The sequence below is a fragment of the Tursiops truncatus genome, chromosome 14 (assembly GCF_011762595.2).
Source record: "Tursiops truncatus isolate mTurTru1 chromosome 14, mTurTru1.mat.Y, whole genome shotgun sequence".
Lineage (NCBI taxonomy): Eukaryota > Metazoa > Chordata > Mammalia > Artiodactyla > Delphinidae > Tursiops > Tursiops truncatus.
The window spans coordinates 8,267,905-8,293,283 of NC_047047.1; the positions used below are offsets into that span (position 1 = coordinate 8,267,905).

The 25,379-nt window shown below is 41.5% G+C and overlaps 1 protein-coding gene across 6 annotated transcripts in view; it reads left to right on the forward strand.

Moving 5' to 3' along the window:
- The first annotated feature begins 1,676 nt into the window (after positions 1 to 1,676).
- Positions 1,677 to 25,379, forward strand: part of TMEM131 (transmembrane protein 131) — a 192,812-nt gene continuing 169,109 nt past the window's right edge. For 4 of the 6 annotated variants that reach the window (XM_019931142.3, XM_019931143.3, XM_019931145.3 and 1 more), the window contains exon 1: positions 1,678 to 2,338. In XM_019931142.3, the coding sequence (XP_019786701.2) occupies positions 2,158 to 2,338 (181 nt within the window). In that variant the 5' untranslated portion in view covers positions 1,678 to 2,157. Of the gene's footprint in view, positions 2,339 to 25,379 lie in introns of all 6 variants that reach the window. The other 2 variants (XM_019931144.3, XM_019931149.3) reach the window with 2 other exon arrangements.

Here is a 25,379-nt window from a genome sequence, read left to right on the forward strand (position 1 = left end):
TTGTTGCCCTTTCCTGGGAACAAACTACCATCATCACCCCTGTGACTCCCAACATCCATCAGGCACAGGGGGGGTTCAGGTATGGTGGGCCCTAAATGCTTACACAGCTATTGGGGACGGGGGGCTTAAAGAACAAGAATACAAGCTTATAAACACACAATTAGATGCAGGGCCTTGAAAGAAGCTTGTGCAAGAGAGGGGCCCTAAAGCTTCAGCTTCATTAGCTTCATGGGAAATCAGCCTCTGATCAAACAGGTCTGTGTATGTCTAGGCTCCAATTATAGCCATATGCTTAGTTCCCATGGGGCTCTTGAGCCTCAGGCTAATCAGAGGATGTGGTCGATTCCTGTGTAAGAGAACCTGAGCGTTTCATGGTTGAAGAGACTTGTCTGCCCTGAACCTGGTAGTCGGTGAAGGGCTGCTGAGTCCTTGTGCCGCACCTTGAAGGTAAGTTTTGACCCAGCTAAGGCACTCAGTTACTTATCCTTGGGCTTGATTTCTTCGGTGAGTTAAAAGCCTTCCGGATACAAACATGGAAAAGCCAACTTAGAGATAATACTAATTATTCCTATTTAATTATATCGAGAACAAAATTCGATTAAATTCTGACTCTAATATTCAGAAAAGTAAAAGTGCTTTTCAAAAATCAGAGTAAGGCTATTAAAATGCAAAGTGCTTGCTTGACAAAGAAGACTACTGCATAGGGTAGCACTTCGAGCTTCTTTTTTAAGTCTTCCTGAAATTTTATTTTCCCACGTAGTTTGTTCCAAGACGTATTAGGGGTGGACTTGGCCTTCATACAAGGATTCACTCAACAAATCCTGCTAAGCATAAGCAAACGGCTCTGTAGTTAGGGGAAGTTACTAAGATAGTTACTAAATTAGGAATTAGGGGAAGTTACTAATTGATTAAAGAGGGAGTTTGTAGCGAACAGCCACGCCCACGAAGAACCTTGACCTAAGCTGAAAAGGGCATCTAAGAGGTGTGAGGTGGCTTCCCGAAGGAGACTAAAAGAGACGGCATTTGTGTTGAGCCTTGAAGGAAATATGTGAATAAAATGTCTTAAGACTTATTCCAAGACGGAGAAAGCCAGCATGAACACTGGACGCTGTTCTGAAGAACAGTCTGCCCTCTGCCTCCAGGGACACTGCTGTTTTATACACACACACACACACACACACCCCAAAGGGCTTTCTCGCTGCAAAGTGGGCACAGTCCAAGGGCAGGAGGAGTCCATTAAGCGTTCCTGGGTGCTGTGTCTTGAAGGATACAAAGATGAACAGAGCAGGTCCGCGTCCCCAAGGCAGCGCCACCAGGAACTCAATCAGGCCATGGGTATTCTCGAAGCGGCTGAGAGGCGGAGGTGCGGCCAGGAGGAGTCACTGGAATGCATTTTCCGTGCTGGGTCTCGAGGTCTGGATGCGCACTCAGTCCTCTGGAAGGCTCTCGCATTGCAGTACCAGGGATGCAGGGGTTTGTCCCCTGCTCACAGCAGCGTCCCAGCCCCAGCGCTCCGCAGCCCCTCCCCGGCCCCGCCCCCGTGCCACGGCGGCTGCGCGGCCAGGCCTCCCGGTCCGCACGTGATCGCCGTCACTGCCTCCGCGAAGCCTGAACCGCCATCATAAGTCCTGGCGGCTGGGCCCTGGCCTGCCTCCCTCCTCCTCCTCCCCTGCGGGCCAGGGGTGACGGGTTGGGGTTGTGCTGCCCTCGTCCCGCCTGGCCACTGAAGCCGTGGGCCTCCGAGGGCGGGACGACGAGTTCCGACCCACGGACCCCGGGGCGGGCAGACTGCCAGGCGGGCCGCCCAGGTGACGACACGGCGGGGGCGGTGCCCAGGGCCGCGCCCCGCCCCTCGCAGGCCAGCGCCCAAAGCCCGCGGCCCGTGCCCGTTTCCAGTATGGCCGACCGCTGTGCTTGACCCGCGGCCTCTCCGCTTCGACTCTCCGTAAGCGATGCAGAGGCCGAGGCCGTGACTGACACTCTTGCTCACACGCACGCACGGACCCAGACCCACGCCCGGAGTCCGAGCCCTGGGCCCAGAACCGCTCTCGCCCCCGGCGCCGCGGCCAGAGCCCGGACCACGGCTCCCGCGCCGCCGCCGCCTAGCCGAGAAGGACCGCGCCGGATCTCGAGCGCGGCGGCCCGCGGCGGGCAGGGATGGGGAAGCGGGCCGGAGGAGGAGCAGCAGGAGCCGCCGCCGCCTCCACGTCCCCCGGGGCCGGTCTGGAGCCCGCGGCCAGCCGCGGCGGGGGCCCGCGGAGCGCGGCCGCCGGCTTCCTGGGAGCGCTGCACCTGGTGATGACCCTCGTCGTGGCCGCGGCGCGGGCCGAGAAGGAAGGTGGGTGTCAGCCGGCCGGCATCTCCCGGGCCCGGCCCCGCGGCTGTCACCGCGCCCTCGCGGAGGCCGCTGCCGGGCTGCGGCCGGGGAGGAAGGGCCGCGGCTCTGGGCTCGGAGGGCGGCCGAGCGCGGGGCTCGGTCCGACGCGAAGTTGCTTGGTCGAGTCCCGTCCCGAGCCGGGAACTTGCGGTTCGGATGCCAACTCGCGGCGTTGGCCGCACGGAGTTGCTCTTGTTCTCCGTGATTCCTTCCCCTCGTCTTCCCTGTTGTCTCCTGTCACTGCCGTTTCAAAACTTCCTGAGTTCTCATATATTGTTGCCACTTGGCTCACTAGGTAGGAGGGGCATATTTTTAGACTTGATTGCTGTTAATAGGCAAATTTGAGGACACTTTTTTTTTTGGTTGCGGTTTTAATAGCGGCGTGCGAACAGAGCTCACTTTAAAATGTAAAAATAGCGAGACTGGTGGAAAGGCTTCAAGACAGCTTACCGAATTTTACTTTGCATTTGTTCAAATATTTTGGGAGGAGGAATCTTGTTTTTTCAGCTTCCCTTTTCAGTATCGCTTTGCAATATTGATGATTGTTTAGCTAACAATTCTCTCTCTCTATAGTACAATTCTGCTTAGCTCTCTATTGAGCTATTGAAAGTCTGTTTATATTTTTTACATGTTTTAAGATACTTAATTGGGTGTCATTGTCTTTAATGTGAAAGACTTTAAAAACCAATGTCAAGTTTCTAGTTTGCAAACCTTTATCTATAATTTACAGTTAAGGGCTGACCCCTATTTTTAAAACTCTCGTTAGTATTGTATGACTGTAACACCGGTACTTTTACAGGGTTAAAACATCATTTTGTAACCTAGAAGACCAGATCTGTAATTTTGTCATTACTACGTGTTTTTTTGAGCCTGGGGAAATGAGTGACCACAGAGCCTTCATGAAGAAATCACTAAAAGTGAATGGTTTTTAAAAAGCTAAGCAAAACTTGCTAGTTTAGCTTCTGTTTCACACTAAACTGCCACTGCAAAGAAAATAATTTCTTGCCGCAATGACTTTAAGGTTGATGTTCTTCTTTACAACTAAAGTCACTTGCTTTTTATTGTTACTGAGGGCAACAGCAGAGCAAACCAAATTAATGTTAAAGTGCAGTGTGTTTCAGTTTACTGTTCATTTTTTTGCTCAGAACAGTACATCCTCTCACTTAACTCTAAGCAACCTTAGTCTGGGTTAACATAGGTGAAAGTTATTCAGAGAATTGCCATCTGTAGAAAGGATTAATTGACAGAGGCAAGATTATTTCCTGAATAAAATTTTGCTGCTTTAGGACTAGTCAGGCCTGGGGTTGTCATAGCTCATCTTTGGTTACAGATCTGCAGCTGGTTCTTGTGTGGCCATGGTGCCCAGCACAGCGTGGCATGTAGTTGGTGTCCAGTAAGTCTGAAATAGTACAATAAGTTAATGTCTCCTTGAGTGTAAGGTAGTCCTTGGCAGGTATTGTGTCCCGCTTTTTCTCTGCCTTTGCTTACCTTGCACAGTGCCAGGCACACAGTAGGCATTTAACATTTGTTTGAGTGATTGATTATACTCATGGGTCATTAGCACAGGGAAATAAAATGATTGAGTCTAGTAAAACATTAAGTTTGTATTGTCATCCTGCTGCTTATTTTTCCAAGAGCCATTTTATGTGCTAATTCTCATTGTATACCTAAGTAAACAAATCCCTTGTTTGAGAAATGTCAGCCTAGGTTATATTTGCCAGTTTCCTTTTTGTATGGTTTATAAGCTTTAATACACCTCTTCTAATACCCGTAAATGTAAGGGTTAAGGGAGGAGAATACGTGCCAGGGTGTACAAGGATGAAAAGATGTGGTCGAATCAGCCAGAGGTCCTGGCAGAATCAGACACCTTTTGTGGCCCATGTTTTGTCTGGATGAACAATTTGGATGGAGAAATTAGCTATTCAAGGTATTGATGGTAATTATTACTAATATAGAACACAAGGACTCTGTCCATCATAAATGGATCTGGCTCTAATCAAATATTCCATGAAGGTAGCTCCAAAAATGGCCAGTGCTTTCAGCCTCCTTGCTGATCAGATTCTGGTAGTTTTTGTTTGAGTAGTAGTGAGATTGATTTTCTTACATGAATGTGATACTGCAAATTTGGCACCATTCACCCCGCAAAGGATGCTGTTGGGTTTTTTTTCCAGAAAATCTGGGCAGATTTCTGAAGGTAGCTGAGTTCATTTTGTCCATTTACATCCTGAGGACTTTTTGTGTTTATTTTGGCAGTATAAACCAGCATAATTTTTCAAAGTTAAGGCTTACCTGCAATTTTAATGATGTTTCTCTGGGCATTTTGTGTTTTAGCATATTTCTATTGCAGCAGAATCTCACTAAAAAATCTTCAAAACAAAATAAAACTCATTGTCTTCGGAAGGAAAGCAGCAGAAATAGCTAGATTACCTAGTGCAGTTTTTCATGTTTGGACTAGATGTTGTTAATTTTAAGTCAGAAGCGTGAACCATTCTTTGTCTTAACATCATGTATGTCTTAACACTCCTATATCTTAACATTTGCCTTCACTGATCTATGGGGGTGTGTTTCACTAGTCCAGAGAAAAGGGACCTTTGAAGATGTTTTGACTCTGCTCTACAGTTTGTAAGGACCTCTGAAAGAGTTGCCAGAGGTGGAAGTTACTGTAATTACTACAACTAACTTGCTTATTCTGGATTGGGGTCAAGATTTTTCTTGAAGCTAAGATCTAGATATTAAGAAGAATGAAAATAGGGGTGTGTGTGTGTAATGAAAATATATTAAAATATATATAGTGAAAATACGTGTGTACATCTTAAACGTATAACTTTTAGTGGTATTTTTATTTGTAAATCAGCCCATTCATTATTACAAGCAAATAAGAGCTTTTGGAAAAAAGCATCATATATCATGTATAATATAGTTTCCTTGTGAAATGTGTTTTTGGAGGGCATGGTTGTCTTTTAATTTATCATGAATGAAGAGCTACATTTTATGCATCTAGTAAATATAAAGTTGGATAAATTTTCAGGAATGTGATTGTTTTAGTCTGTGACAATTTATATTTGTGTCACATGTTTTATCATTAATTGGCGATTTATGGCAGGGCGAAGTTTGACAGTCTTTCTTAGGACTTTTAAATTTGTCTACCAGATACTTCAGTTTCGTGCACAAATTAAAGATGTATTTGTGACAGAAGTGCAGAAGGAGGGTACAAAAGTGTTCTCTCTCCAAAGCATATGAACAAAGTGCTTAGGAATAAAGGCCAGAAGAAAAGAGATAAAAAACCTAATTTGATTAGGTTTTTTGTCTTAGGATGGTAGAATTGGTCAGGAGTGGTATTTGCTTTCTTCTAATCAAATTATTACTTCATAATGTAAAAATTTTTTTTTTTTTTTTTTTTTTTTTTTTTTGCGGTACGCGGGCCTCTCAATGCCCGTCGCGGAGCGCAGACTCAGCGGCCATGGCTCACGGGCGCAGCCGCTCCGCGGCATGTGGGATCCTCCCGGACCGGGGCACGAATCCGTGTCCCCTGCATTGGCAGGCGGACTCCCAACCACTGCGCCACCAGGGAGGCCCTAAAAATGTTTTTTAAGAGTGATTTTCTTAAGAGTGAAATGTTTTAATCCTTGCATGGGGGTAGAGTGATTACTTTTTAATTTAGGGCCTAGTAAGTAGAATATTCATTCATTCATAGTGCTTCACTAAAGAACTTTCGTTGCTTGCTTTTACGAAAAGCTGTTTGCTACTGCCTGGATCCTTGGAATCCTCTAGTTGGAAAAAGTGTGTTCTCTCTTTCTCTCGCTAAGGACAGTTTTGCTCCTCTTTGCCATGCTTGCAGCCATCCCCATAGACACCTGCCCAAAAAATCAGCTTTTGGGAGTAGGTGTGAAATCATCTAATTTGTTATCATCCAGAGTAGTAATAAGCAAAGCTACTCTTGGGGGAAAATGAAGTCATTGTTGGTGCTTTTGATCTTTTAGAAATTCTCCTTCATCTGCATGGAGCTTGAGCTTTCTGATTGGCCTTGTCACGCGGAGAGGCCTTTTTTCTCTGGCTGAATTTTTCCTTATCTGCTGTAAGCAGCATCAGGCACTGTTGATAGCTGCTTCTTGGAACTTTTCTTCCTTCGTTTCTGTGACTTTGTACTTCTTGGTTATCATCCTGCCCTGTTGTCAGTCACTGCTCTGCAGCTGCCCGTTGGCTGTCTTCCTTCTCACGCACATCTGACCACCAGCACACGCTGCACATGTCCAGAGCAGAATTCTCTGGCGCTACCTCTGGTTTCCCAGTTTTTATTAATGCCATGATTATTCTCTGTGCCACGTTGGTCTCGATTTTGACCGTTTACCGAGTGGCATCAGTGTCTGTTAACTTTCTTGGGCAGCTCTCCCACCGCCTCCGGCCTCCTGCCTGGGGCACTGCCCTAGGCCCTCACTTCCCAACTCTCTCCACTTCTCTAAAGTCCTGCAGTCCCCTCTCTCAATTTGCATTGTCTTTGTTACTCAGCTGTTATTCATTTTGACACTTAATCATATACTGCCTTGTTTAGCTCCTTAAATTGTTTTATGGGTGTCATTCTTCACCCAGTCTGGAATTTCTATGGGGCAGAACCTCTATCAACATCTGCAGTGTGTATTAATACATAACAGGCATTCAGTTTTAAACAGAGGGCCACCGAGAATGACCTTATCCTCCCCTTCTCATATCTGAAACCTGGATTGAGAGTCCACAGTACAGGTAAAACTCTGAACTTGGATGCAGGTGTTAGCAATTCTGCTACAGTAAGACATAGGGCAACACTACTTTTTTCTTCCCTACATGTTGCTTTCTATTGTAACTAAAATGAGTAACATATACTTATCTAAACCATCACTTTTGTTACTTTTAGACTTTAATATTTCACATCCTCATAAAGCCCCAATTTATAGATCATGAAGCAAGCACAGAGAAATTAAGTAATATTCCCAAGGTAACAGAGCTGGTAGGTAGTTGAGCTAGGGTTCCCTTGCAAGCCATCTCTCCCGAGTCGAGCTGCTTAATCCTGAATGAGTACTTAAGGTAGTAGATTCTCTTGTATACCAGCTGGATAAAGAACAGTCCTGCCAGTTCATGCAAAACCAATGTGTTAAGTATTCAAGTGAGGTGAATTTTTTTTTTAACAACTGTAAACATCTATATCACTTTCTATTAACTTCTTAACCATTAAAATGATCACAGGCCATCTGGATCGTGCACATTCTTAAAAGGAAACCAAGGAAATTCATGAATGGATGATCCATGGAGCAGGTATTTGGTATTAGAAGCCCCTGACTCGACTCTTAGCTCTTGATGATTTAGGTACCTGGTATATTGCTTAGGTTGAAATTACACTGCATTCTGTGAATTCATGTACTTCTTAGTTCTAGATTGGTGCGACAAGTTAGTGTAGACATGTGGAATAGTCTCAGAAGCTGGCCCTGTCTTCAGAGGAAATGGAGATAATCCAAAGGCTTGTAGTGGCATCAGCTTTTGACAGTGGTGAAATCTCTTTCAGACTTCTGTGAGAAGTCTAGGAGCTCCAGAAGTTCATCTCTGGTGCTTTTGTTCATTCTTATGAAGGTGTTTTTGGATTAGGCAGTCATTATCATCCGTAGTAGATCAGTTTTTCTTTCATTCCTTTGTGATTGCTTTAGAAAGATTTTTAGAAAACGATAACTCTTGATTCATTTTGTTGAATATAGCACTTAGGGCAAAGGTGTGAAAAATGTCTAAGGTCTAAGAAGATCCTTGACATGGTCTGTCATGATACAGCATCAGACTCATTTTATTTATTTCTATATATAATTGTGGTAAAAAATAAAACACATAAAATTTACCATCTTAACCTTTTTTTTTGGCTGCGTGGCATGTGGGATCCTAGTTCCCCAACCGGGGATCAAACCTATGCCCCGTGCATTGGGAACGTGGAGTCTTAACTACTGGACAGCCAGGAATTCCCTGCATCTTAACCATTTTTAAGTGTATAGTTCAGTAATGTCAAGTATATTCACATTGTTGGGCAATGGGTCTCCAGAACTTCTTCATCTTGCAAACTGATACTCTCTACCCGTTAAACAGCAACTCCCCATTTTTCTCTTCCACCCAGCCCCTGGAAGCCACTATTCGACTTTCTGTTTTTTGTGAATTTGATTCCTTTAGATACGTTATATCAGTGGAATCATGCAGGGTTTAACTTTTTGTGACTGGCTTAGTTCACTTAGCATATCGTCCTCAAGGTTCATCATGTCGTAGCATGTGATGGAACGTCTTTCCTTTTTAAGGCTGAATAATCTGTTGTGTATATATATGTCATATATATATAATTATATATATGATATATATATTTACAAAATATATATAATATATATTTATATAAAGATATATATTTATAAAATGATGTATATATTTATATAATGATATATATATATACACACACATATATATATCATTTTTCCATTTTGTTTATCCATTTGTTTATCCATTGTCCAATGGACATTTGGGTTGCTTCCACTTCTTGGCTATTGAGAATAATACTGCTGTGAACGTGGGTGGGCAAATGTGTCTTTGAGATCTTGCTTTTACTTCTTCTAGGTATATACCCAGAAGTGGGATTGCTAGATCATATAGTACTTCTATATTTAATTTGTTGAGCAACTGCCATACTGTTTTCCATTACAGCTGCACCATTTTACAGTTCCACCAACAGTGCACAAAGATTTAGTTTCTTCACATCCTCGCCAACACTTATTTCTTTTTCTTTTTAATAGTGGCCATCCTAATAGATGTGAGGTGATATCTCATTGTGGTTTTGATTTGCATTTCAGTAATAATTAGTGATATTGAGCATCTTTTCTTTTTTTTTTAAGACTTATTTAATTATTTTTGGCTGTGTTGGGTCTTCATTGCTGTGCGAGGGCTTTCTCTAGTTGCGGCGAGCAGGGTCTACTCTTCCTTGCAGTGCATGGGCTTCTCGTTGCAGTGGCTTCTCTTGTTGTAGAGCCTGGGCTCTAGGCACGTGGGCTTCAGTAGTTGTGGCACGTGGACTCAGTAGTTGTGGATCATGGGCCCTAGAGCACAGGCTCAGTAGTTGCAGCTCATGGGTTTAGTTGCTCCACAGCATGTGGGATCCTCCTGGACCAAGGCTTGAACCCATGTCCCCTGCATTGGCAGGCAGACTCCCAGCCACTGTGCTGCCAGGGAAGTCCTGACCATCTTTTCATATGCTTGTTGGCCATTTGTATATCCTTTTTGGAGAAATATTTATTCAAGTCCTTTGCCCATTTTTTAATTGGGTTATTTTTGTTGTTGAGTTGTAGTAGTTCTTTATATATTCTGGATATTATCCCCTTATCAGAGAGATGATTTGCAAATGTTTTCTCCCATTTTGTAGGTTGCCTTTTAGGGTTGTATTCTTTGATGCACAGAAGTTTTTAAGTCTGATGTAGTCTGTTTGTCTATTTTTGCTTTTGTTGCCTGTGCTCTTAATGTCATATCCAAGAAAACATTGCCAAATCCAATGTCATGAAGCTTTTCCCTGAAGTATTTTCTTCTAGGAGTTTTACAGTTTGGGGTCTTACATTTTGATATTCATTATGAGTTACTTTTTGTATATGATGTAAGATAAGGTTCCAAATTCATTCTTTTGCATGTGGATGTCCAGTTTTCCCAGCACCATATGTTGAAGAGACCGTCCTTTCCCCATTCAGTTGTCTTGGAACCCTTGTATAAAGATCATGTGACCATGTACATGGGAGTTTATTTCTGGGCTCTCTATTCTATTCCATTGGTCTATTAATCTCTCTTTACACTAGTACCACACTGTTTTGATTACTCTGGCTTTGTTATTTGTTTTGAAATCAGTGTGAGACCTCAACTTTTGTTCTTTTCTTTCAGGATTGGCTATTGGGTTCCCTTGATATTCCATATGGATTTTTTTTTTAACCTCTTTATTGGAGTATAATTGCTTTACAATGGTGTGTTAGTTTCTGCTTTATAACAAAGTGAATCAGCTATACATATACCTGTATTGCCATATCTCCTCCCACCCTCCCTATCCCACCCCTCCAGGTGGTCACAGAGCACTGAGCTGATCTCCCTGTGCTATGTGGCTGCTTCCCACTAGCTATCTGTTTTACATTTGGTAGTGTATATATGTCCATGCCACTCTCTCACTTCGTCCCAGCTTACCCCTCCCCCTCCCTGTGTCCTCAAGTCCATTCTCTACATCTGCATCTTTATTCCTGTCCTGCCCCTAGGTTCTTCAGAAACTTTTTTTTTTTTTTTTAGATTCCATATATATGTGTTAGCATACAATATTTGTTTTCCTCTTTCTGACTTACTTCACTCTGTATGACAGACTCTAGGTCCATCTACCTCACTACAAATAACTCAATTTCGTTTCTTTTTATGGCTGAGTAATATTCCATTGTGTATATGTGCCACATCTTCTTTATCCATTCATCTGTCGTTGGAGACTTAAGTTACTTCCATGTCCTGGCTATTGTAAATAGAGCTGCAGTGAACATAGTGGTACATGACTCTTTTTGAATTATGGTTTTCTCAGGGTCCATATGGATTTTAGGATGGATTTTTCTATATATGCAAAAAATGCTATTGTGGTTTTGATAGGTTTTGCATTGAACCTGTAGATTGTTTTGGGTAATATTGATATCTTAATAATATTACATCTTGCAATCCATGAACATGGGATGTCTTTCCACTTATGTGTGTCCTATTTTATTTCAGCAGTGTCTTGTAGCTTTCAGCGTACAAGTCTTTCACCTCCTTGGTTATTAGATTTATTCCTAGATGTTTTATTCTTTTTTGATGCTATTGTAAATCACACCTGCATTGTATGACTAAGGGTTGTGAACTAGTTTTTGATAAAAGAAACATGGTCTGCTTTTGAAACAAAAAATTCTGCAAGCTTAAGGTAGTTCCTTAGATTATTTGCCTATAAAATGAAATGTATTTTAAGCCTCTTAAGTTCTAACAATTTGTGACTATTTTCTTAATCAGTTTTGATTATAAAATGATGTGACAGTCTAACTTTGGTTCTTAAGAACTACCTTTTTTCCTATGTAGTTACAGTATACATTTGAATCAAAACATGTACTAATAAAAACCTATCTCAGCAGTAAATTTGAGATATAGCCTAAGCCAAGTCTATTGGTACAAAGTAATTAGGGTTTGCATTCATGGTGTGGCACAGGCCCTACTTAGATTTTATTTGGAGGGGAATAAGTAAATTGGAAGCAGAAGATTTTCCTAGGAAATTGTTTCTGGTACAAAGATGCTTTCTAAGACTTAACTGTACTTATAAAGAGCTTTGAAATAAGGTTCAAATTTGTCATTCTAAAGTTTTACTTGGTGTCTAAGCAGTGTCTAAGAGAGGGCGGTGTGCTTTTCTAACCAGATCACTTTTAAAAAGTGCTTCCATGAATTTGTGACATGGGCTCGTGTGAAGTATTGCTTCTTGATTTGAAAATGGATAATGGGGTAGTGGTTAGCACTATCAAGAGGTAATGTCTCTTTTCGGGGCTAGTTCAGCAGTAGTTGTTTCACAGGTAAGGGAGTTATTTCATATTTAGAAGTTTACCTCACTGTACTGGGGGCTTCTCTTGGGTTATGGCTGGACTCGAAAATAGGTTACTGAGAATAGTGTTGACAAGAGAGGAAAGTAAGAAGGGAGCAGGCTGGCAATTAGATCTAATTTTATTGGAATCCTAGAGATTCTTGTAAATAGAAAATAATTTCTGAATATTGTCAGTTTCTTCCCAGCTGCATCTGGGTTTATTTATACTTGTATAGGATCTTGAGCTTCTGCAAGTTAAGGACTAGGTCATATTCTTCCTGGACCTAGCATTTTAAGGAGTTCAACACATTGAGTTCTGTCTTGGTAGGAGAAGCAGTAAACCATAAAGATGGTCATAAAGTTGAACCAGAATGAAGAAAAAGTATTTGTGAAATGATAATATTTATACAAGTTTGATATTGTACCATTTCAGGAATGTATTATGTAAGCAGTTATTGCCTATAGTTGCTAATGCCTAGAATTACTTGATGATGATTGCTAATGTTTATCAAGTTCTTTCTTTGTGTCAAGCACTGTGCTGATTGCTTTGCATGCCTTATCTCTTTTAATCCTCACATTAATGTTGTGCGGGGCCACAGTCCTTCTTCCTTCTTCTCCTAAATCTCTTTGTTCTTGGCTACAATTCCTCTGTGGCTGTCAGTACTGCTGGGGGTTGCTTGTTTGTGAGAGTATAATAAAGGATTTTAATTTCCAATAAAATGAGACAGTGTAGTATATAATAGTTTTTCTTGTGCATACAACTTAGAGGTCAGTTTGAGAAAACTTCTTAATTTCACACAAAAAAATTTATGTTGGTTGCAAAAATGAAACATTATAAAATATGGATGAGTAAATTGAGAAAAATTTCTGTAATCTATCAGGTAGAAAGAACCAACATCAGTCATCATCTCTCTTTCTTCTCCCCCATTTTTCTCCCCTCTACTCCCCATTTAAAAAACAGATGTTGCCAACATTGCCTTTGAAGAAAACTGTCAATTCATATATTTCAACAATACTGTGTGAGGGTGCCCGCTTTCCCACATTGGCTGTTGTCCTTCTTTTAAGTCCTTGCCCACTTGGCAATAAAAGACATTCCTTTGTTTAATTGATTTTTAAAAATTGGTAGTGTTTCTTAGGCATGGTTTCATACCAGGTTGAGTGATGCACTTAGGTGTAAGATGTATCTCAGGTTCAGAGAGAGGAGGGTTAGAGCTCCAGCTGGGGTACTAAGATCACATAACCTTGAGAAATTCTGGGTGACGCAAGGCAGTGTTCTATTTATGGACCTAAGTCAAAGTGTGCATCAACAAGGAAGGAATTCTGGGGAGCACCATTCCACTGTGCATGGCAAGGAGATGGGGTAGGAAGAACAAACCACACTTACCCCGTGAGTTATCTAAATTAATGAGAGCGAAGTCCACAAGAGGTAGGAAGTTGAGAAGTAGAAATAGTGGTTCAGAGTGTGGGTCTGGGCTCTGGCCATCTCCTGCTTTCTGGCGATGTGACTGTAGGTAAGTAGCATTAACCACTGTCTGTCTCAGGTTCACTATCCATAGAGTAGGGGTAATAATAGCACCTCTCTCATGGAGTTATTGCAGAGAGTTACCAAGGTCGTGGGTGTTGAGCCCTTAGCACCGTGCCTGGCACATTAAAAAAAAAATTGCTGGTAAGACTGAACTCTTCTCCACATTTGCTGGCTGTTTGTATTTCTTTTGTGTTGTTTGGTCACATCTTTGTCAATCTTTCTGTTGGTGTTTGAATTTTTCTTTTTGACTTAAATGAACAATTAACGATTTCATATTTTTCCAAGTTTCCATTTGCATTTTTATTTTTTACTTTTCTATTTATTATTATTATTTAAAAATGTATTGGCCAAATCTGTCACTGTTTTCTTTATAATAGAATTTTTATAACTGTAGTCATGAGAGAGAGTATTCTGTTTTCTTGTAATGTCTTTGCTTTTGGTAATAGAGAAATACTGGCCTCAGAAATAGTTGAGAGGTATTTTTTCCTTTTTAGTTTTTTGAAAGAGTCAGCATGGAATTGGTGTTATTTTCCCCATAATATGTGGCTACCAATCAAAGAATTACAATTGAAACCATCTGGGCCGGGAATTTTTTTTGTGGCTTTTTTTTTTAGTTATAATCTCAGCTTTTAAGATACAGGGCTGTTTAGGTTATCTGTCTTTTTCTGAGTGAGCTTTGGTAATTAAAATCTTTCAAAGAATTTGTCTACTTCATTTAAGTCATTAGATTTATTGAAAAAGTTGTACATAGTGTTCTCCTATTTCTTGAATATGTGTAGAATCTGTAGTAGTGACACTTCTCTCATTCCTGATATTTATAACTTGTGTCTTTTCTAATTTTTCTTGATCTGGCTAAAGGTTTATTAATTTTAATATTCTTCTGGAAAACAGATTTCAGGGTTTTTTTGCTCCCTATTAATCTCTCTGTCTCTCTATTTCTGCTAAGATTTTTATTATCTCCTTTCTTCTGCTTACTTCATTACTTCAATTTTTTTTTTTTTTGTGGTACACAGGCCTCTCACTGTTGTGGCCTCTCCTGTTGCAGAGCACAGGCTCCGGACTTGCAGGCTCAGCGGCCGTGGCTCACGGGCCCAGCCGCTCCGCGGCATGTGGGATCTTCCCGGACTGGGGCATGAACCCGCGTCCCCTGCATCGGCAGGCGAACTCTCAACCACTGCGCCACCAGGGAAGCCCTCCTTTAACATTTCTTGAAGTGTGTATCTGCTAATAATGATTTCTTTCATCTTTTATATGTCTGAAAATGTCTTTATTTTGCTTTTATTTTCAAAAGATATTTTTGCTATGTATAGAATTATAGGTTGATATGTTTATTTCATATGTGAAGTGTCTACCTTCACTTTCTTCTTCCTTTCATTGTTTCCCACGAGAAATTTGATGTCATCTTTATCTTTGTTCCTCTGTATGTAATATATCTCTTTTGATAAATTTAAGATTTCATTTTTGTCACTTTTTTGAGCAATTTGATTTGATGTCTCTTGGTATAGTTTTTTTTCATGTTTCATGTTTGTTGAATTTCTTGATCTATGGATTTATAGTTTTCATTAAGTTTGGGAAATTTTCAGCTATTATTTCTTTGACTCTTTTTCCTGTCCTCCTCTCCTCAAACCCAATTTGGGTACTCCAGGTATTCATGTATTAGGCAGCTTGAAGTTGTTCCCACAGCTCACTGTACTACTTAGTTTTTGCCTTTTTCATTGTGTTTCATTTTGGTTGTTATTGCTATGCCTTGATTCAAGTTCATCAGTCTTTTCTTTTGCAATGTCTAATCTGCCATTAATCCCATCCAGTGTATTTTTCATCTCATACATTGTATCAGTAGTTTTCATCTCTAAAAGTGTGATTTCAGTCTTTTTTATCTCTATTTCTCTGCTTATTAACTTAGCATATGGAACACATTTATGATACTTTTTAAATTGCTCTGTCGGCTGACTCTAACCTCTGTGCCGGTTCTAGGTAGGTTTCAGTTGATTATTCTCCTGGTAGTTGATGTTTTCTTACCTCTTTGTGTGCTTGGTCTTTAATTGGATGCCAGACATTTCAGATTTTACTTTGTTGGGTGCTGTTGTTTTGGCTTCGGAAAAATACTCTTGAGCTTTGTTCTCAGATGCAGTTAAGTTAATTGGAAACAGTTTGATCTTCTTTGCGTCTTGCTTTTAAGATTTGTTAGGCGGGTCAGGAGCAGGGCTCAGGCTCGGATCAGTTATTTTCCACAGCTGAGGCAAGACCTCCCTGAGTCCTCTATCCAAAAGCCTGGTGGGAACAGGCACTGTAACTGGTTCTGTGAGTGCCCAGCACTGTTCCCTCTAATCCTTTTGGGTAGTTATTTCCCACTTTAGGTACTGATCAGTACTTTGCTGAGTACGGTGACCCTCTGTAGTTCTCTGTGCGGCTCTCTCCTTTATGATATTCCATCCTATGAACTCTCACTGCCTTGATTTCCTTGGACTCTCAGCTCTGTCTTATCAAGTAAGAGAGTCCACCAGACTCTATCACAGCTTCCCCTCCCTGTGGCTTAGTAACTTAAGGCAGTGAGCCGATTATAGGGTTTGCCTTGTTTGTTTCCCATCTCTTAGAGATTGTTTTCTTCATTGACTGATATTTAGGGTCTGAAAACTAGCATTTCATGTATTTTGTCTGAGTCTTTGGTTGTTTCAGGTGGGAGGGTATGGTCCCTGTTACTCCTTCATGCCCAGAGGTAGAAGTCTAGACATCTGTATCAGTTATTATTCTCCAGTATAGCCAACGTTGTTATTTTTAGGTGTTATTCCCAAACCTGTTGCTACAGAAAACGTTTTGGTGATTTCAGATCAGATAGCATATTAGTATCCTATTGCTGCTGTAAGAAATAACCACAAGCTTGGTGGCTTAAAAGAACACTAATTAATTATCCTACAGTTCTGGAGATCAGAAGTCTGAAATGGATACCACAGGCTAAAATTAGGGTGTTGGTAGGGCCATGTCCTTTATGGAGGCTCAAGGGGAGAAACTGTTTGCTTGACTTTTCAAGCTTCTTGAGAGGCTGCCACATGCCTTGGCTTCAGCCAAGTCCTTCTTATGCTGCCATCTCTCTGGTCCTCCCTTTTCTGCTTCCCTCTTACACTTTTACAGATATTGGGCCCACCCAGATAATCCGGAATAACCTTATTATCTTAAAGTCAACTGATTGCAATCTTAATTCCATCTGCAACCATTTAATTCGCTTTTGCTTTGTGACCTAACGTATTCACAGGTTCCTGAGATTAGGACATTGACGTCTGGTGGGTGGGGGAACATCATTCTGCCTGCCAGAGATAGATGGCTTTCACCATCCTTCTCATCTGCTGCACACGTTTTTCTTTCTTTTTATGGTGAAGAAAAATGATCTACTAAGGATTTTCTTCTTAACCTACACACATTAAAAAAAATTATTAGAAACAGTGAAACTCTGTAAACCTACATTTTAAAAAAATGTGTTGTATATAGCTTGTCTACCATACATAATATTTAGAGGTAGTTTATTTTAATTTCAGATACAATTCATATATTAATTTTTGTGGTTTACTGGCTCAACTTGTGAATTGAGAACTTTTCAGCTCGTCGTATCTGGCAATCTGTAAAAACTTCTGAAGTGTGTGAAGTATTGCCACAAATGTAATTTTAGGCAGGTGTCAACCTACCTTATATTTCAATATTTTTTTCTCTTAAAATCGTATAATAGTATCTCTGTCCCCACCTCCTACCCCCACACACTCTTATCACAGTTCACTTCTTGTGTTGTTGCTTTTTATCATTATAACAGCCTCAACTGGCTGAACATCTGTTCTTCCACCTGGCTGGGTTCTACCTAGGGTCTCGTGCCTGGTAAATAGACAAGGTGAAGGCTTTGCAGATGGATGACTTTTCTTCACAAATTAGTTTATCATTTACTAGCTGTGTCCTGGGGACAAATTATTTAATTGTGGACTTTTCTCATCTATAAAATTGGAGCACACATGCTTAATAGAGTTGTTAGGCACTTTACGTAGGTACTCAAATGTTAGTTTTTGATATCTTTACAGAGAAGACTTCCTACCTTCTTAAATTTTTTCTTCTTTTTCTAGGCTGTTTCCTCTGGCCTGCGTCTCTTATTTTCATCTTCCCACCACTGCCCCCCAGGTAAAGAAACTGTGCCTGGAGCTTTTGTCTCTTGGATCAGTTCTTAATTCCCTCTTGCCCCTTACTGAGCAAGGAAAGCCCAAGGACAAGGGAAGCTCAAGGACACACCCCAGAGAGGTAGCCATTTCTTTAAGGTGTTGTGTTTTATTTGAATGATATATGCAAATTTTGCATTCCATTCCATGCTGAAGACAATTTTTCCTAAGTGAATATTCCTGGAAGATATTTCGTGTTTCCTACTTCTTGTTCACAGCTGTCCATTCCTGGAAGTATTTTTTTTTTTTTTTGCGGTACGCGGGCCTCTCACTGCTGTGGCCGCTCCCATTGCGGAGCACAGGCTCCGGACGCGCAGGCTCAGCGGCCATGGCTCACGGGCCCAGCCGCTCCGCGGCATGTGGGATCTTCCCGGACCGGGGCACAAACCCGTGTCCCCTGCATCGGCAGGAGGACTCTCAACCACTGCGCCACCAGGGAAGTCCTGTTTGCAGCGGTGGACTAACCTGGACCCTCCCGCGTTCCTGCACAACTTAGCATTGGACAAGTTATGAAAGGCGCTGAGTAAAATTTAGAGAAGTGGACGATTCTCCAACCCTTACGGTAACACCACGCAGTCCACTGTTGCACGACAGACTGCTTTGGAAGTGAAGGCACGTGATGGCCACCAGCTACTTGTGGGAGAAATGGTTTGGCTTTCAGTTTCATGGGTCTATTCCTGTAGATTCTTACTACATCAGTTTCTTTTTTTCCTTTTTTTTTTTAAAATTTGAGCAGGTTGTATACAGTGATATATGAGTAATTTTCACCAGATGGGTATGTAGATATGTTTCTGAATCATTGCAGAATGAGTACTCCAAGACTTTGGAATATCTATGCAGAAAGATACATTCAGAAATATCAGAGAAGGCCTGAAAGTGTCATTCATTAGATTTTGAAAAGGAGATGTTTTCAAAAATGCAAGCTAGGCATTTGGGTGTCTGCAGACAGAGTTAGGGGAAGAAAGAAGTAACAGGCTAGTGGAGGGAGGTCTGTGGAAAGAGTTGGATGGGTGGCAGAAAGACCTAAACAAGGTGAGCTCGGCCTGGGGCCTGGAAGAAACTAGTAATAAAGCAACATTGTCTGTCTAACCTCCCCACCACGCCACCTCCAGGGGGCTGGTCTTAAGATGTACAGGGTGATTTCTCTTCAGAGCCTTTGTACAATTGCAAATAAAAGTCTTAATTTATACATACTCAGTGGTCATAACACATCAACAGATTACACTTGATTGAGTTAAGTCAGCTAATTCACCAACATAAGTGTTGTCATTTCCTTTTTGTTCTGGTGGGAAGGCTGTGCCTTCGAAACTGGCTTGGGAGGTGAGCTGGGGAAGGGTTCCCTCCCCCTGATGACAGCTCTCTGTCTTCACCACACAAAGGCGAGTGGAAGCCGTTGGGAGTCACTCTTGCTTTGTGCAGGCTTCCCCTACAAGCACACGCCAGCACTGCTTGGCAGACTTTCTGATTTATGTTTTGGTCTGAACGTCTCCTTTCTGGGGTGGAACTCGTTCTCAGAGGCCTGGTTGCAGGGAGATGGGAGAGCCCACTGTTATCTGCATTGTGCACGAACACAGCACGTGCTCAGTACATCTTGACTCAGTTGGAAATTGAATCACACACAAGGCTGGTTCATGACCATCTCTGTGTTCACCTCAGAACTTCATGTTGATTTCTTAAAATGTTAATACTTAAAACGTTAAAACACCACGTTGGTTTCTTTTCTTTTTTAAACATTGCCCCTTACCTAGAAGTCATATCTCAGTTCTTATTTGGCCACCAGACTAGGCTGAACACTGGCAGATTAATTCATTAATTTTGATGCAGTGGGTGCCATGTCCTAGGCTGGCTCTAAAAAGATAAAGACGCAGTTCTGCCCTGCAGGAGCCTCCAGCGTGGTGAGGTGAGCAGGACTGCAGACAGATACTCACGTTACAGGTCACAAGTGCTTATCAGGATAGGCCAGTTACTTCGGGCAGGGCTCTCCAAGTGCACACGTGAGGTGGGGGGACAGAGGACCTCAGCTGGGAGCTGGGAGAAAAGACGTTCACTGTGATCCAGCTTACACGTCTCTTACCGGGACCGTTTCTTCCTTATAAGCAAAATGCTGGGCTTTGAATAAAGCTTTTGGGGTCCATAAATAAACACATTTTGAACGGACCTTGTGCTTAGAATAAGTAACTCATATTGGGGTCTGAGGCTTGACACGGTAGCTTTGTTACAAGGTGTCTCAAAGAGGGAGTTTTCTATTTCTTTTTCCTCCTCCCTTCCTCCCAACTTAAAAAAAGAAAAACCGTAAAAAATGATATAAGACATCCCAACAGGATGTTTCATGTGGGAAGACAGCATGGTTTGATAAAAAGAAAAGCAGTGACGCTCTAGTACTCACTAGCCCTGTGACTTTGGTCAGGTCACTTACCCTGTTTTCTCTTAGATTAAATGGGAATAAAGGCGCTTTATGGAGAGGTTGAGGAGATTAAACGTTTGGTTTGAGAGTGCTTGATAAATCTGTCTGCCGTCACCTTCCCTCCTCCAGTGTCGACCCTCTTGAGAAATTCCCCGTTGTAAGCTTTGGATTAGCGAGTATACAATCTTTAATGATAGGTAATTTGTTCATTACCTATTAAAATTCCTTATTTCCGTGTGGTCTTTATACTTTGATTTTTTTGTTCCCTTTTCCTTTCTGCCAGTTCGTTTGTACCAAGGAAAAGTAAATAGGTGGAACCTTTTCAAGCCTTCCTTCCTGTTGTCACACGTGTGAACACATTTCCACACGGTCCCATTTTCAGCTATACTTCCCGTTCCCTGTCAGCGTGCATCTTTCTCGCAACCAGTGATCAGCGAGCCTGCCGCTGGGCTCTGAGAATATGTTTAGGAGTAAGACATAATCATTCACTTCCAAGAATTTCTTGTTAGAGAGACAGGCTTAAACAAATAATTATAGTGTATCAAGGTTGTGTTTGCAAGCGGAGGGACTTGGGTGGACTGTATAAAAAAAGCCTGTGTTAAAAAAAAAAAAAAAAAAAAGCCTGTGTTGTTCAGCCGTATATAGTGGAGAGAACATTACCAGTAAGGCTGTTTGGTCTGGTGGACGTAACCCAGGCTTACAGCGAGTCAGAACACCGCTCTGTAGTTCCATTCAGCTCATCTTGCTACCTGTCTAACAAGTGTGCCCCTTAGTTGTTTCAAGTGGTGAGCAGGTGTGGCTCAGTTCAAACCAGTGAACACTCCTGGGAGAAGTCTGGTCACAGCCAGCTCCTGTCTTCCTGGTACGTGATCAGTCTTGTCATCTTGCCTGAGGAGCCTGGCTGCCTGTCTCGTGTAGAGACTAGACATACAGTTGCCTGGGGAGTACCACCGTGACTGTGCCCTTGAGAGGGTTTTCCAGCCCTCATGCTTCGGCTTCCTCATCCGCTTTAATGGAGGTGGTTGGAGTACCTCCCTTCTAGGGTTGGTGCAAGGATGGCATTGGGTCATCTTGGCAGGCAGTAAGTGCTAGATGAGTGCTGGCTCTTGTTTATGTCACACATTCATATTATGGACCAATCTGTATGACTTGTGTAATCCCAAGAGAGCCAGATTGCAATTATGTTCAGTTGGACCAGACTGACTCCTTGGTCTGAAGATATTCCATGTATTCAGCTCAGCAAACATTTATTGAGGGCCAAGAAGTGTGTCAGACGCTGGCTTGGTCATTGAGGCCTCGGAGATGCATAAGAGGTGATTCCTATCCTCAGGTAGCTTATACTTTTCCTTTGTAGCGTACTCTTTGCCAAAGTGCTTTTAATATCAGGACACTCAAAGAATTAGATTTTAAAAGTGGAAGAAATGACAAAATTAGAAAAGTGTTTTGTCTTTCAAAGGAAAATATCAAGTAGTTTAAGTAAAATTGTCCCTTCCAGACCTCATTAACCACCCCAGAAGGACTTCATCTGAGTTGGATGCCAGACACTATGCGGGTTTAACATCTGCTGAATTAATGTTGCATTGAGCAGAGAACCAGTCAGCTTCCTCTGAGGTTTACATGTTCAGTATATGTGTCAGCTCTAGTAATCAGATAGTTTGACCTACTAGATACCCATGATAGAATTTTCTTTTATGACAAGGGAAGAAAAATATACGCCTGTCAACTTAATGATGACAGGTTAAATTAAAAGTTAAAGTTGATAATCTTGCTTGTAAAGTTTTTCTTTAGTTTCTAGTTTCACTTAAATTTTTTTTCTTTAGGTTCTGCTCTCTCGCCCTTTACAGAATTTTCCTTACATTACTATCTTTCTCTGCCCAATTAGACTTTTAGATCTAGTTGAAAGAGCCACACCAGGAAACTTGGCTAATGCCACCTTTTCTACCTTTATGTGAATTTCAGAATTATATTTAAATCATTTCTCCCTGAGCAGACTAAAGAAGGATAGAAGCGAGCTTTCAAAGGTAGCCAAGTTACAATCTAAATTCATTGGAGAGTTTCTTCAGATTTCCAGAAGCAGTAATTTTCATTACACTAGAGACTATTTAAACAGTCTGTGCTGTTTGTGAGATAAGATGAGTTGGTGCCCAGTCATAGGGCTTGTCACACCATTCAGATTCATTCTAACTGGTTTCCACTAGGTGCTTAGCTGAATGGCCCTGCAAATGGCCCTGATAGTTGGTGCTTAGTAAATGGTGGCTATTATGTGCCAGATACTGTACACAGTAGTGCCTGTTTAAATAGGAAATGTAAACGCATATTTTATAGATGAGGAAACTGGGGTTTCAAGACCATGAGTCAGTGTTTTCCCAAGCTTTCCTGATAGTAGTTAATAGTATACATTTAATTTTACCATTTTATAATGCCTCCCTATTTTATTTATTTATTTATTTTTTGCGGTACGTGGGCCCCTCACTGCTGTGGCCTCTCCCGTTGCGGAGCACAGGCTCCGGACGCGCAGGCTCAGTGGCCAAGGCTCATGGGCCCAGCCGCCCAGCGGCATGTGCGATCCTGGCCAGACCGGGGCAGAAACCTGCGTCCCCTGCATTGGCAGGCGGACTCTCAACCACTGCGCCACCAGGGAAGCCCCCTCCCTATTTTAGAGATTAATATCTTCCTTACCAGGATTTGCTGGGATTAAATAAGAAGAATGCATGCAGATTGTCTAGCTCAGTGCTCAGTATGTACAAGGCATTCAGTAGATGTTGTTAGACATTTTACTCTGGTTATTATTATTTTTCTTTTTTAAGATGTTGGGGGTAGGAGTTTATTTATTTTTGCTGTGTTGGGTCTTTGTTTCTGTGCGAGGGCTTTCTTTAGTTGTGGCAAGCAGGGGCCACTCTTCATCGCGGTGCGCGGGCCTCTCTCTATCGCGGCCTCTCTTGTTGCGGAGCACAGGCTCCAGATGCGCAGGCTCAGTAGTTGTGGCTCACGGGCCTAGTTGCTCCGCGGCACGTGGGATCCGCCCAGACCAGGGCTCAAACCCGTGTCCCCTGCATTAGCAGGCAGATTCTCAATCACTGAGCCACCAGGGAAGCCCATACTCTGGTTATTTTTATCTTGCAGTGTTTTTCTGTCTGGAAGTGAAGTTGTATAAGGAAGAACAATCTGATTGCAAAAGGATTGATTAGTCAAGGACATTATTTCTTAAGTATGTATTTAACAAGCTCCATTCTTAGTTACATGTGACTTTTGCTTTCCTCGGCAACATTTATTTGACTGTTTTAAGGAAATGTTGGTAAATATTGACTTCTTCTGTAACTGTATTCCCCTGTGTTTTATATGCAGTGGAACTGAATTTATTCTAAAGGGGGAGGTATGTGACTTGCATACCAATTTCAGTAATAGGAAGTGACATGAACAAAATTGCAAGGAAATAGAGAGTCAAAGATCAGTTGTGAAAAAAACCCAGTGTAAAAACAGAGTGCCGTAACAATTCTCCCAATTTCCTAAATTTAACAGCAGTACTTTTGAACTTGTAGATGGTAGTCTCCTTTATTTTCTTTTGTCTGAGGACAGAGGAGTTCTGACTGAGAAAGAAAAGGAGACCTTTGACTGCAGTTACATGTGGTAATGGGTGTGTAGGGATTGCTACCATCCTCTTGGCTGAACGGTCAGGAATGTGAGCGCTTGGTTTGTCAGTTTTCTCGGAAGTAGTTGGAGTATTGTAGAACATTACTACCCTGTGTCACTTGTGTGTAAGTCTGTGGGTCAGAAAACTGGATTGACGAAAGTGTTTATATTTGAAAAGATAACTTATTCTTTTAAATATTGATTCCATATCCAAATATCATGCACTTTTTTTTGGTCTTTTTTTCACCTTAATTTTTTTATTCCTGGATGTAAGATTCTTTTTTTTTAAATTAAGTTTAATTTTTTTATACAGCAGGTTCTTATTAGTTATCCCTTTTATACATATTAGTGTATATATGTCAGTCCCAATCTCCCAATTCATCCCACCACCATCCCCCCTGCCACCTCTTTCCCCACCTTGGTGTCCATACATTTGTTCTCTACATCTGTGTCTCTATTTCTGCCCTGCAAACAGGTTCATCTGTACCATTTTTCAGGTTCCACATATATGAGTTAATATACGATATTTGTTTTTCTCTTTCTGACTTACTTCACTCTGTACAACAGTCTGTAGATCCATCCATGTCTCTACAAATGAACCAATTTCTTTCCTTTTTATGGCTGAGTAATATTCCATTGCATCTTCTTTATCCATTTGTCTGTCGATTGGCATTTAGGTTGCTTCCATGACCTGGCTATTGTAAATAGTGCTGCAGTGAAGCATTGGGGGGCATGAGTCTTTTTGAATTATGGTTTTCTCTGGGTATACACGCAGTAGTGGGATTGCTAGTAATTATATTTTTAGTTTTTTAAGGAACCTCCATACTGTTCTCCATAGTGGCTGTATCACTTAACATTCCCACCAACAGTGCAAGAGGGTTCACTTTTCTCCACACCCTCTCCAGCATTTGTTGTTTGTAGATTTTCTGATGATGCCCATTCTGACTGGTGTGAGGTGATAGCTCATTGTAGTTTTCATTTGCATTTCTCTAATAATTAGAGAGCAGCTTTTTGTAGTTGAGCAGCTTTTCCTGTGCTTCTTGGCCATCTGTGTATCTTCTTTGGAGAAATGTCTATTTAGGTCTTCTGCCCATGTTTTGATTGGGTTGTTTGTTTTTTTAGTATTGAGCTGCATGAGCTCTTTATATATTTTGGAGATTAATCCTTTGTCCATTGATTCATTTGCAGATATTTTCTCCCATTCTGAGGGTTGTCTTTTCATCTTGTTTGTAGTTTCCTCTGCTTTAATATCTTGTACTTTTAATAGAAATTTACCACTGTACATTTGCTTAGAAGAAAAGCTTTGTAATACATCATGTAGTACAAACAGTTTTTGAAGTGAAAATCATATTGTTCTAGCAATCTTGAAACTTTTTAAAGCTGACTGCTTCCTAGGACCTTAAAAAAAAAAAAAGCCATTGAGAAGCCTCACAACTCCTTTTCTCTCCCCTTAACACAGAGGAGATTAAGACAAGACAGATACTAGGTGAAGCTGCATGCCCTAGGGGTATTTATTAAGAGCATATATAGCTGTAGTAATATGTACCTAAAACAGCCCTGTAAGGTGAGTGAACTTTATTGAACTTGTGCCAGCTTTCCTTTTTTTATGTTTAACGAGCTGTACTGAAGTATAATTTGCATACAATAAAGTTCACCAGTTA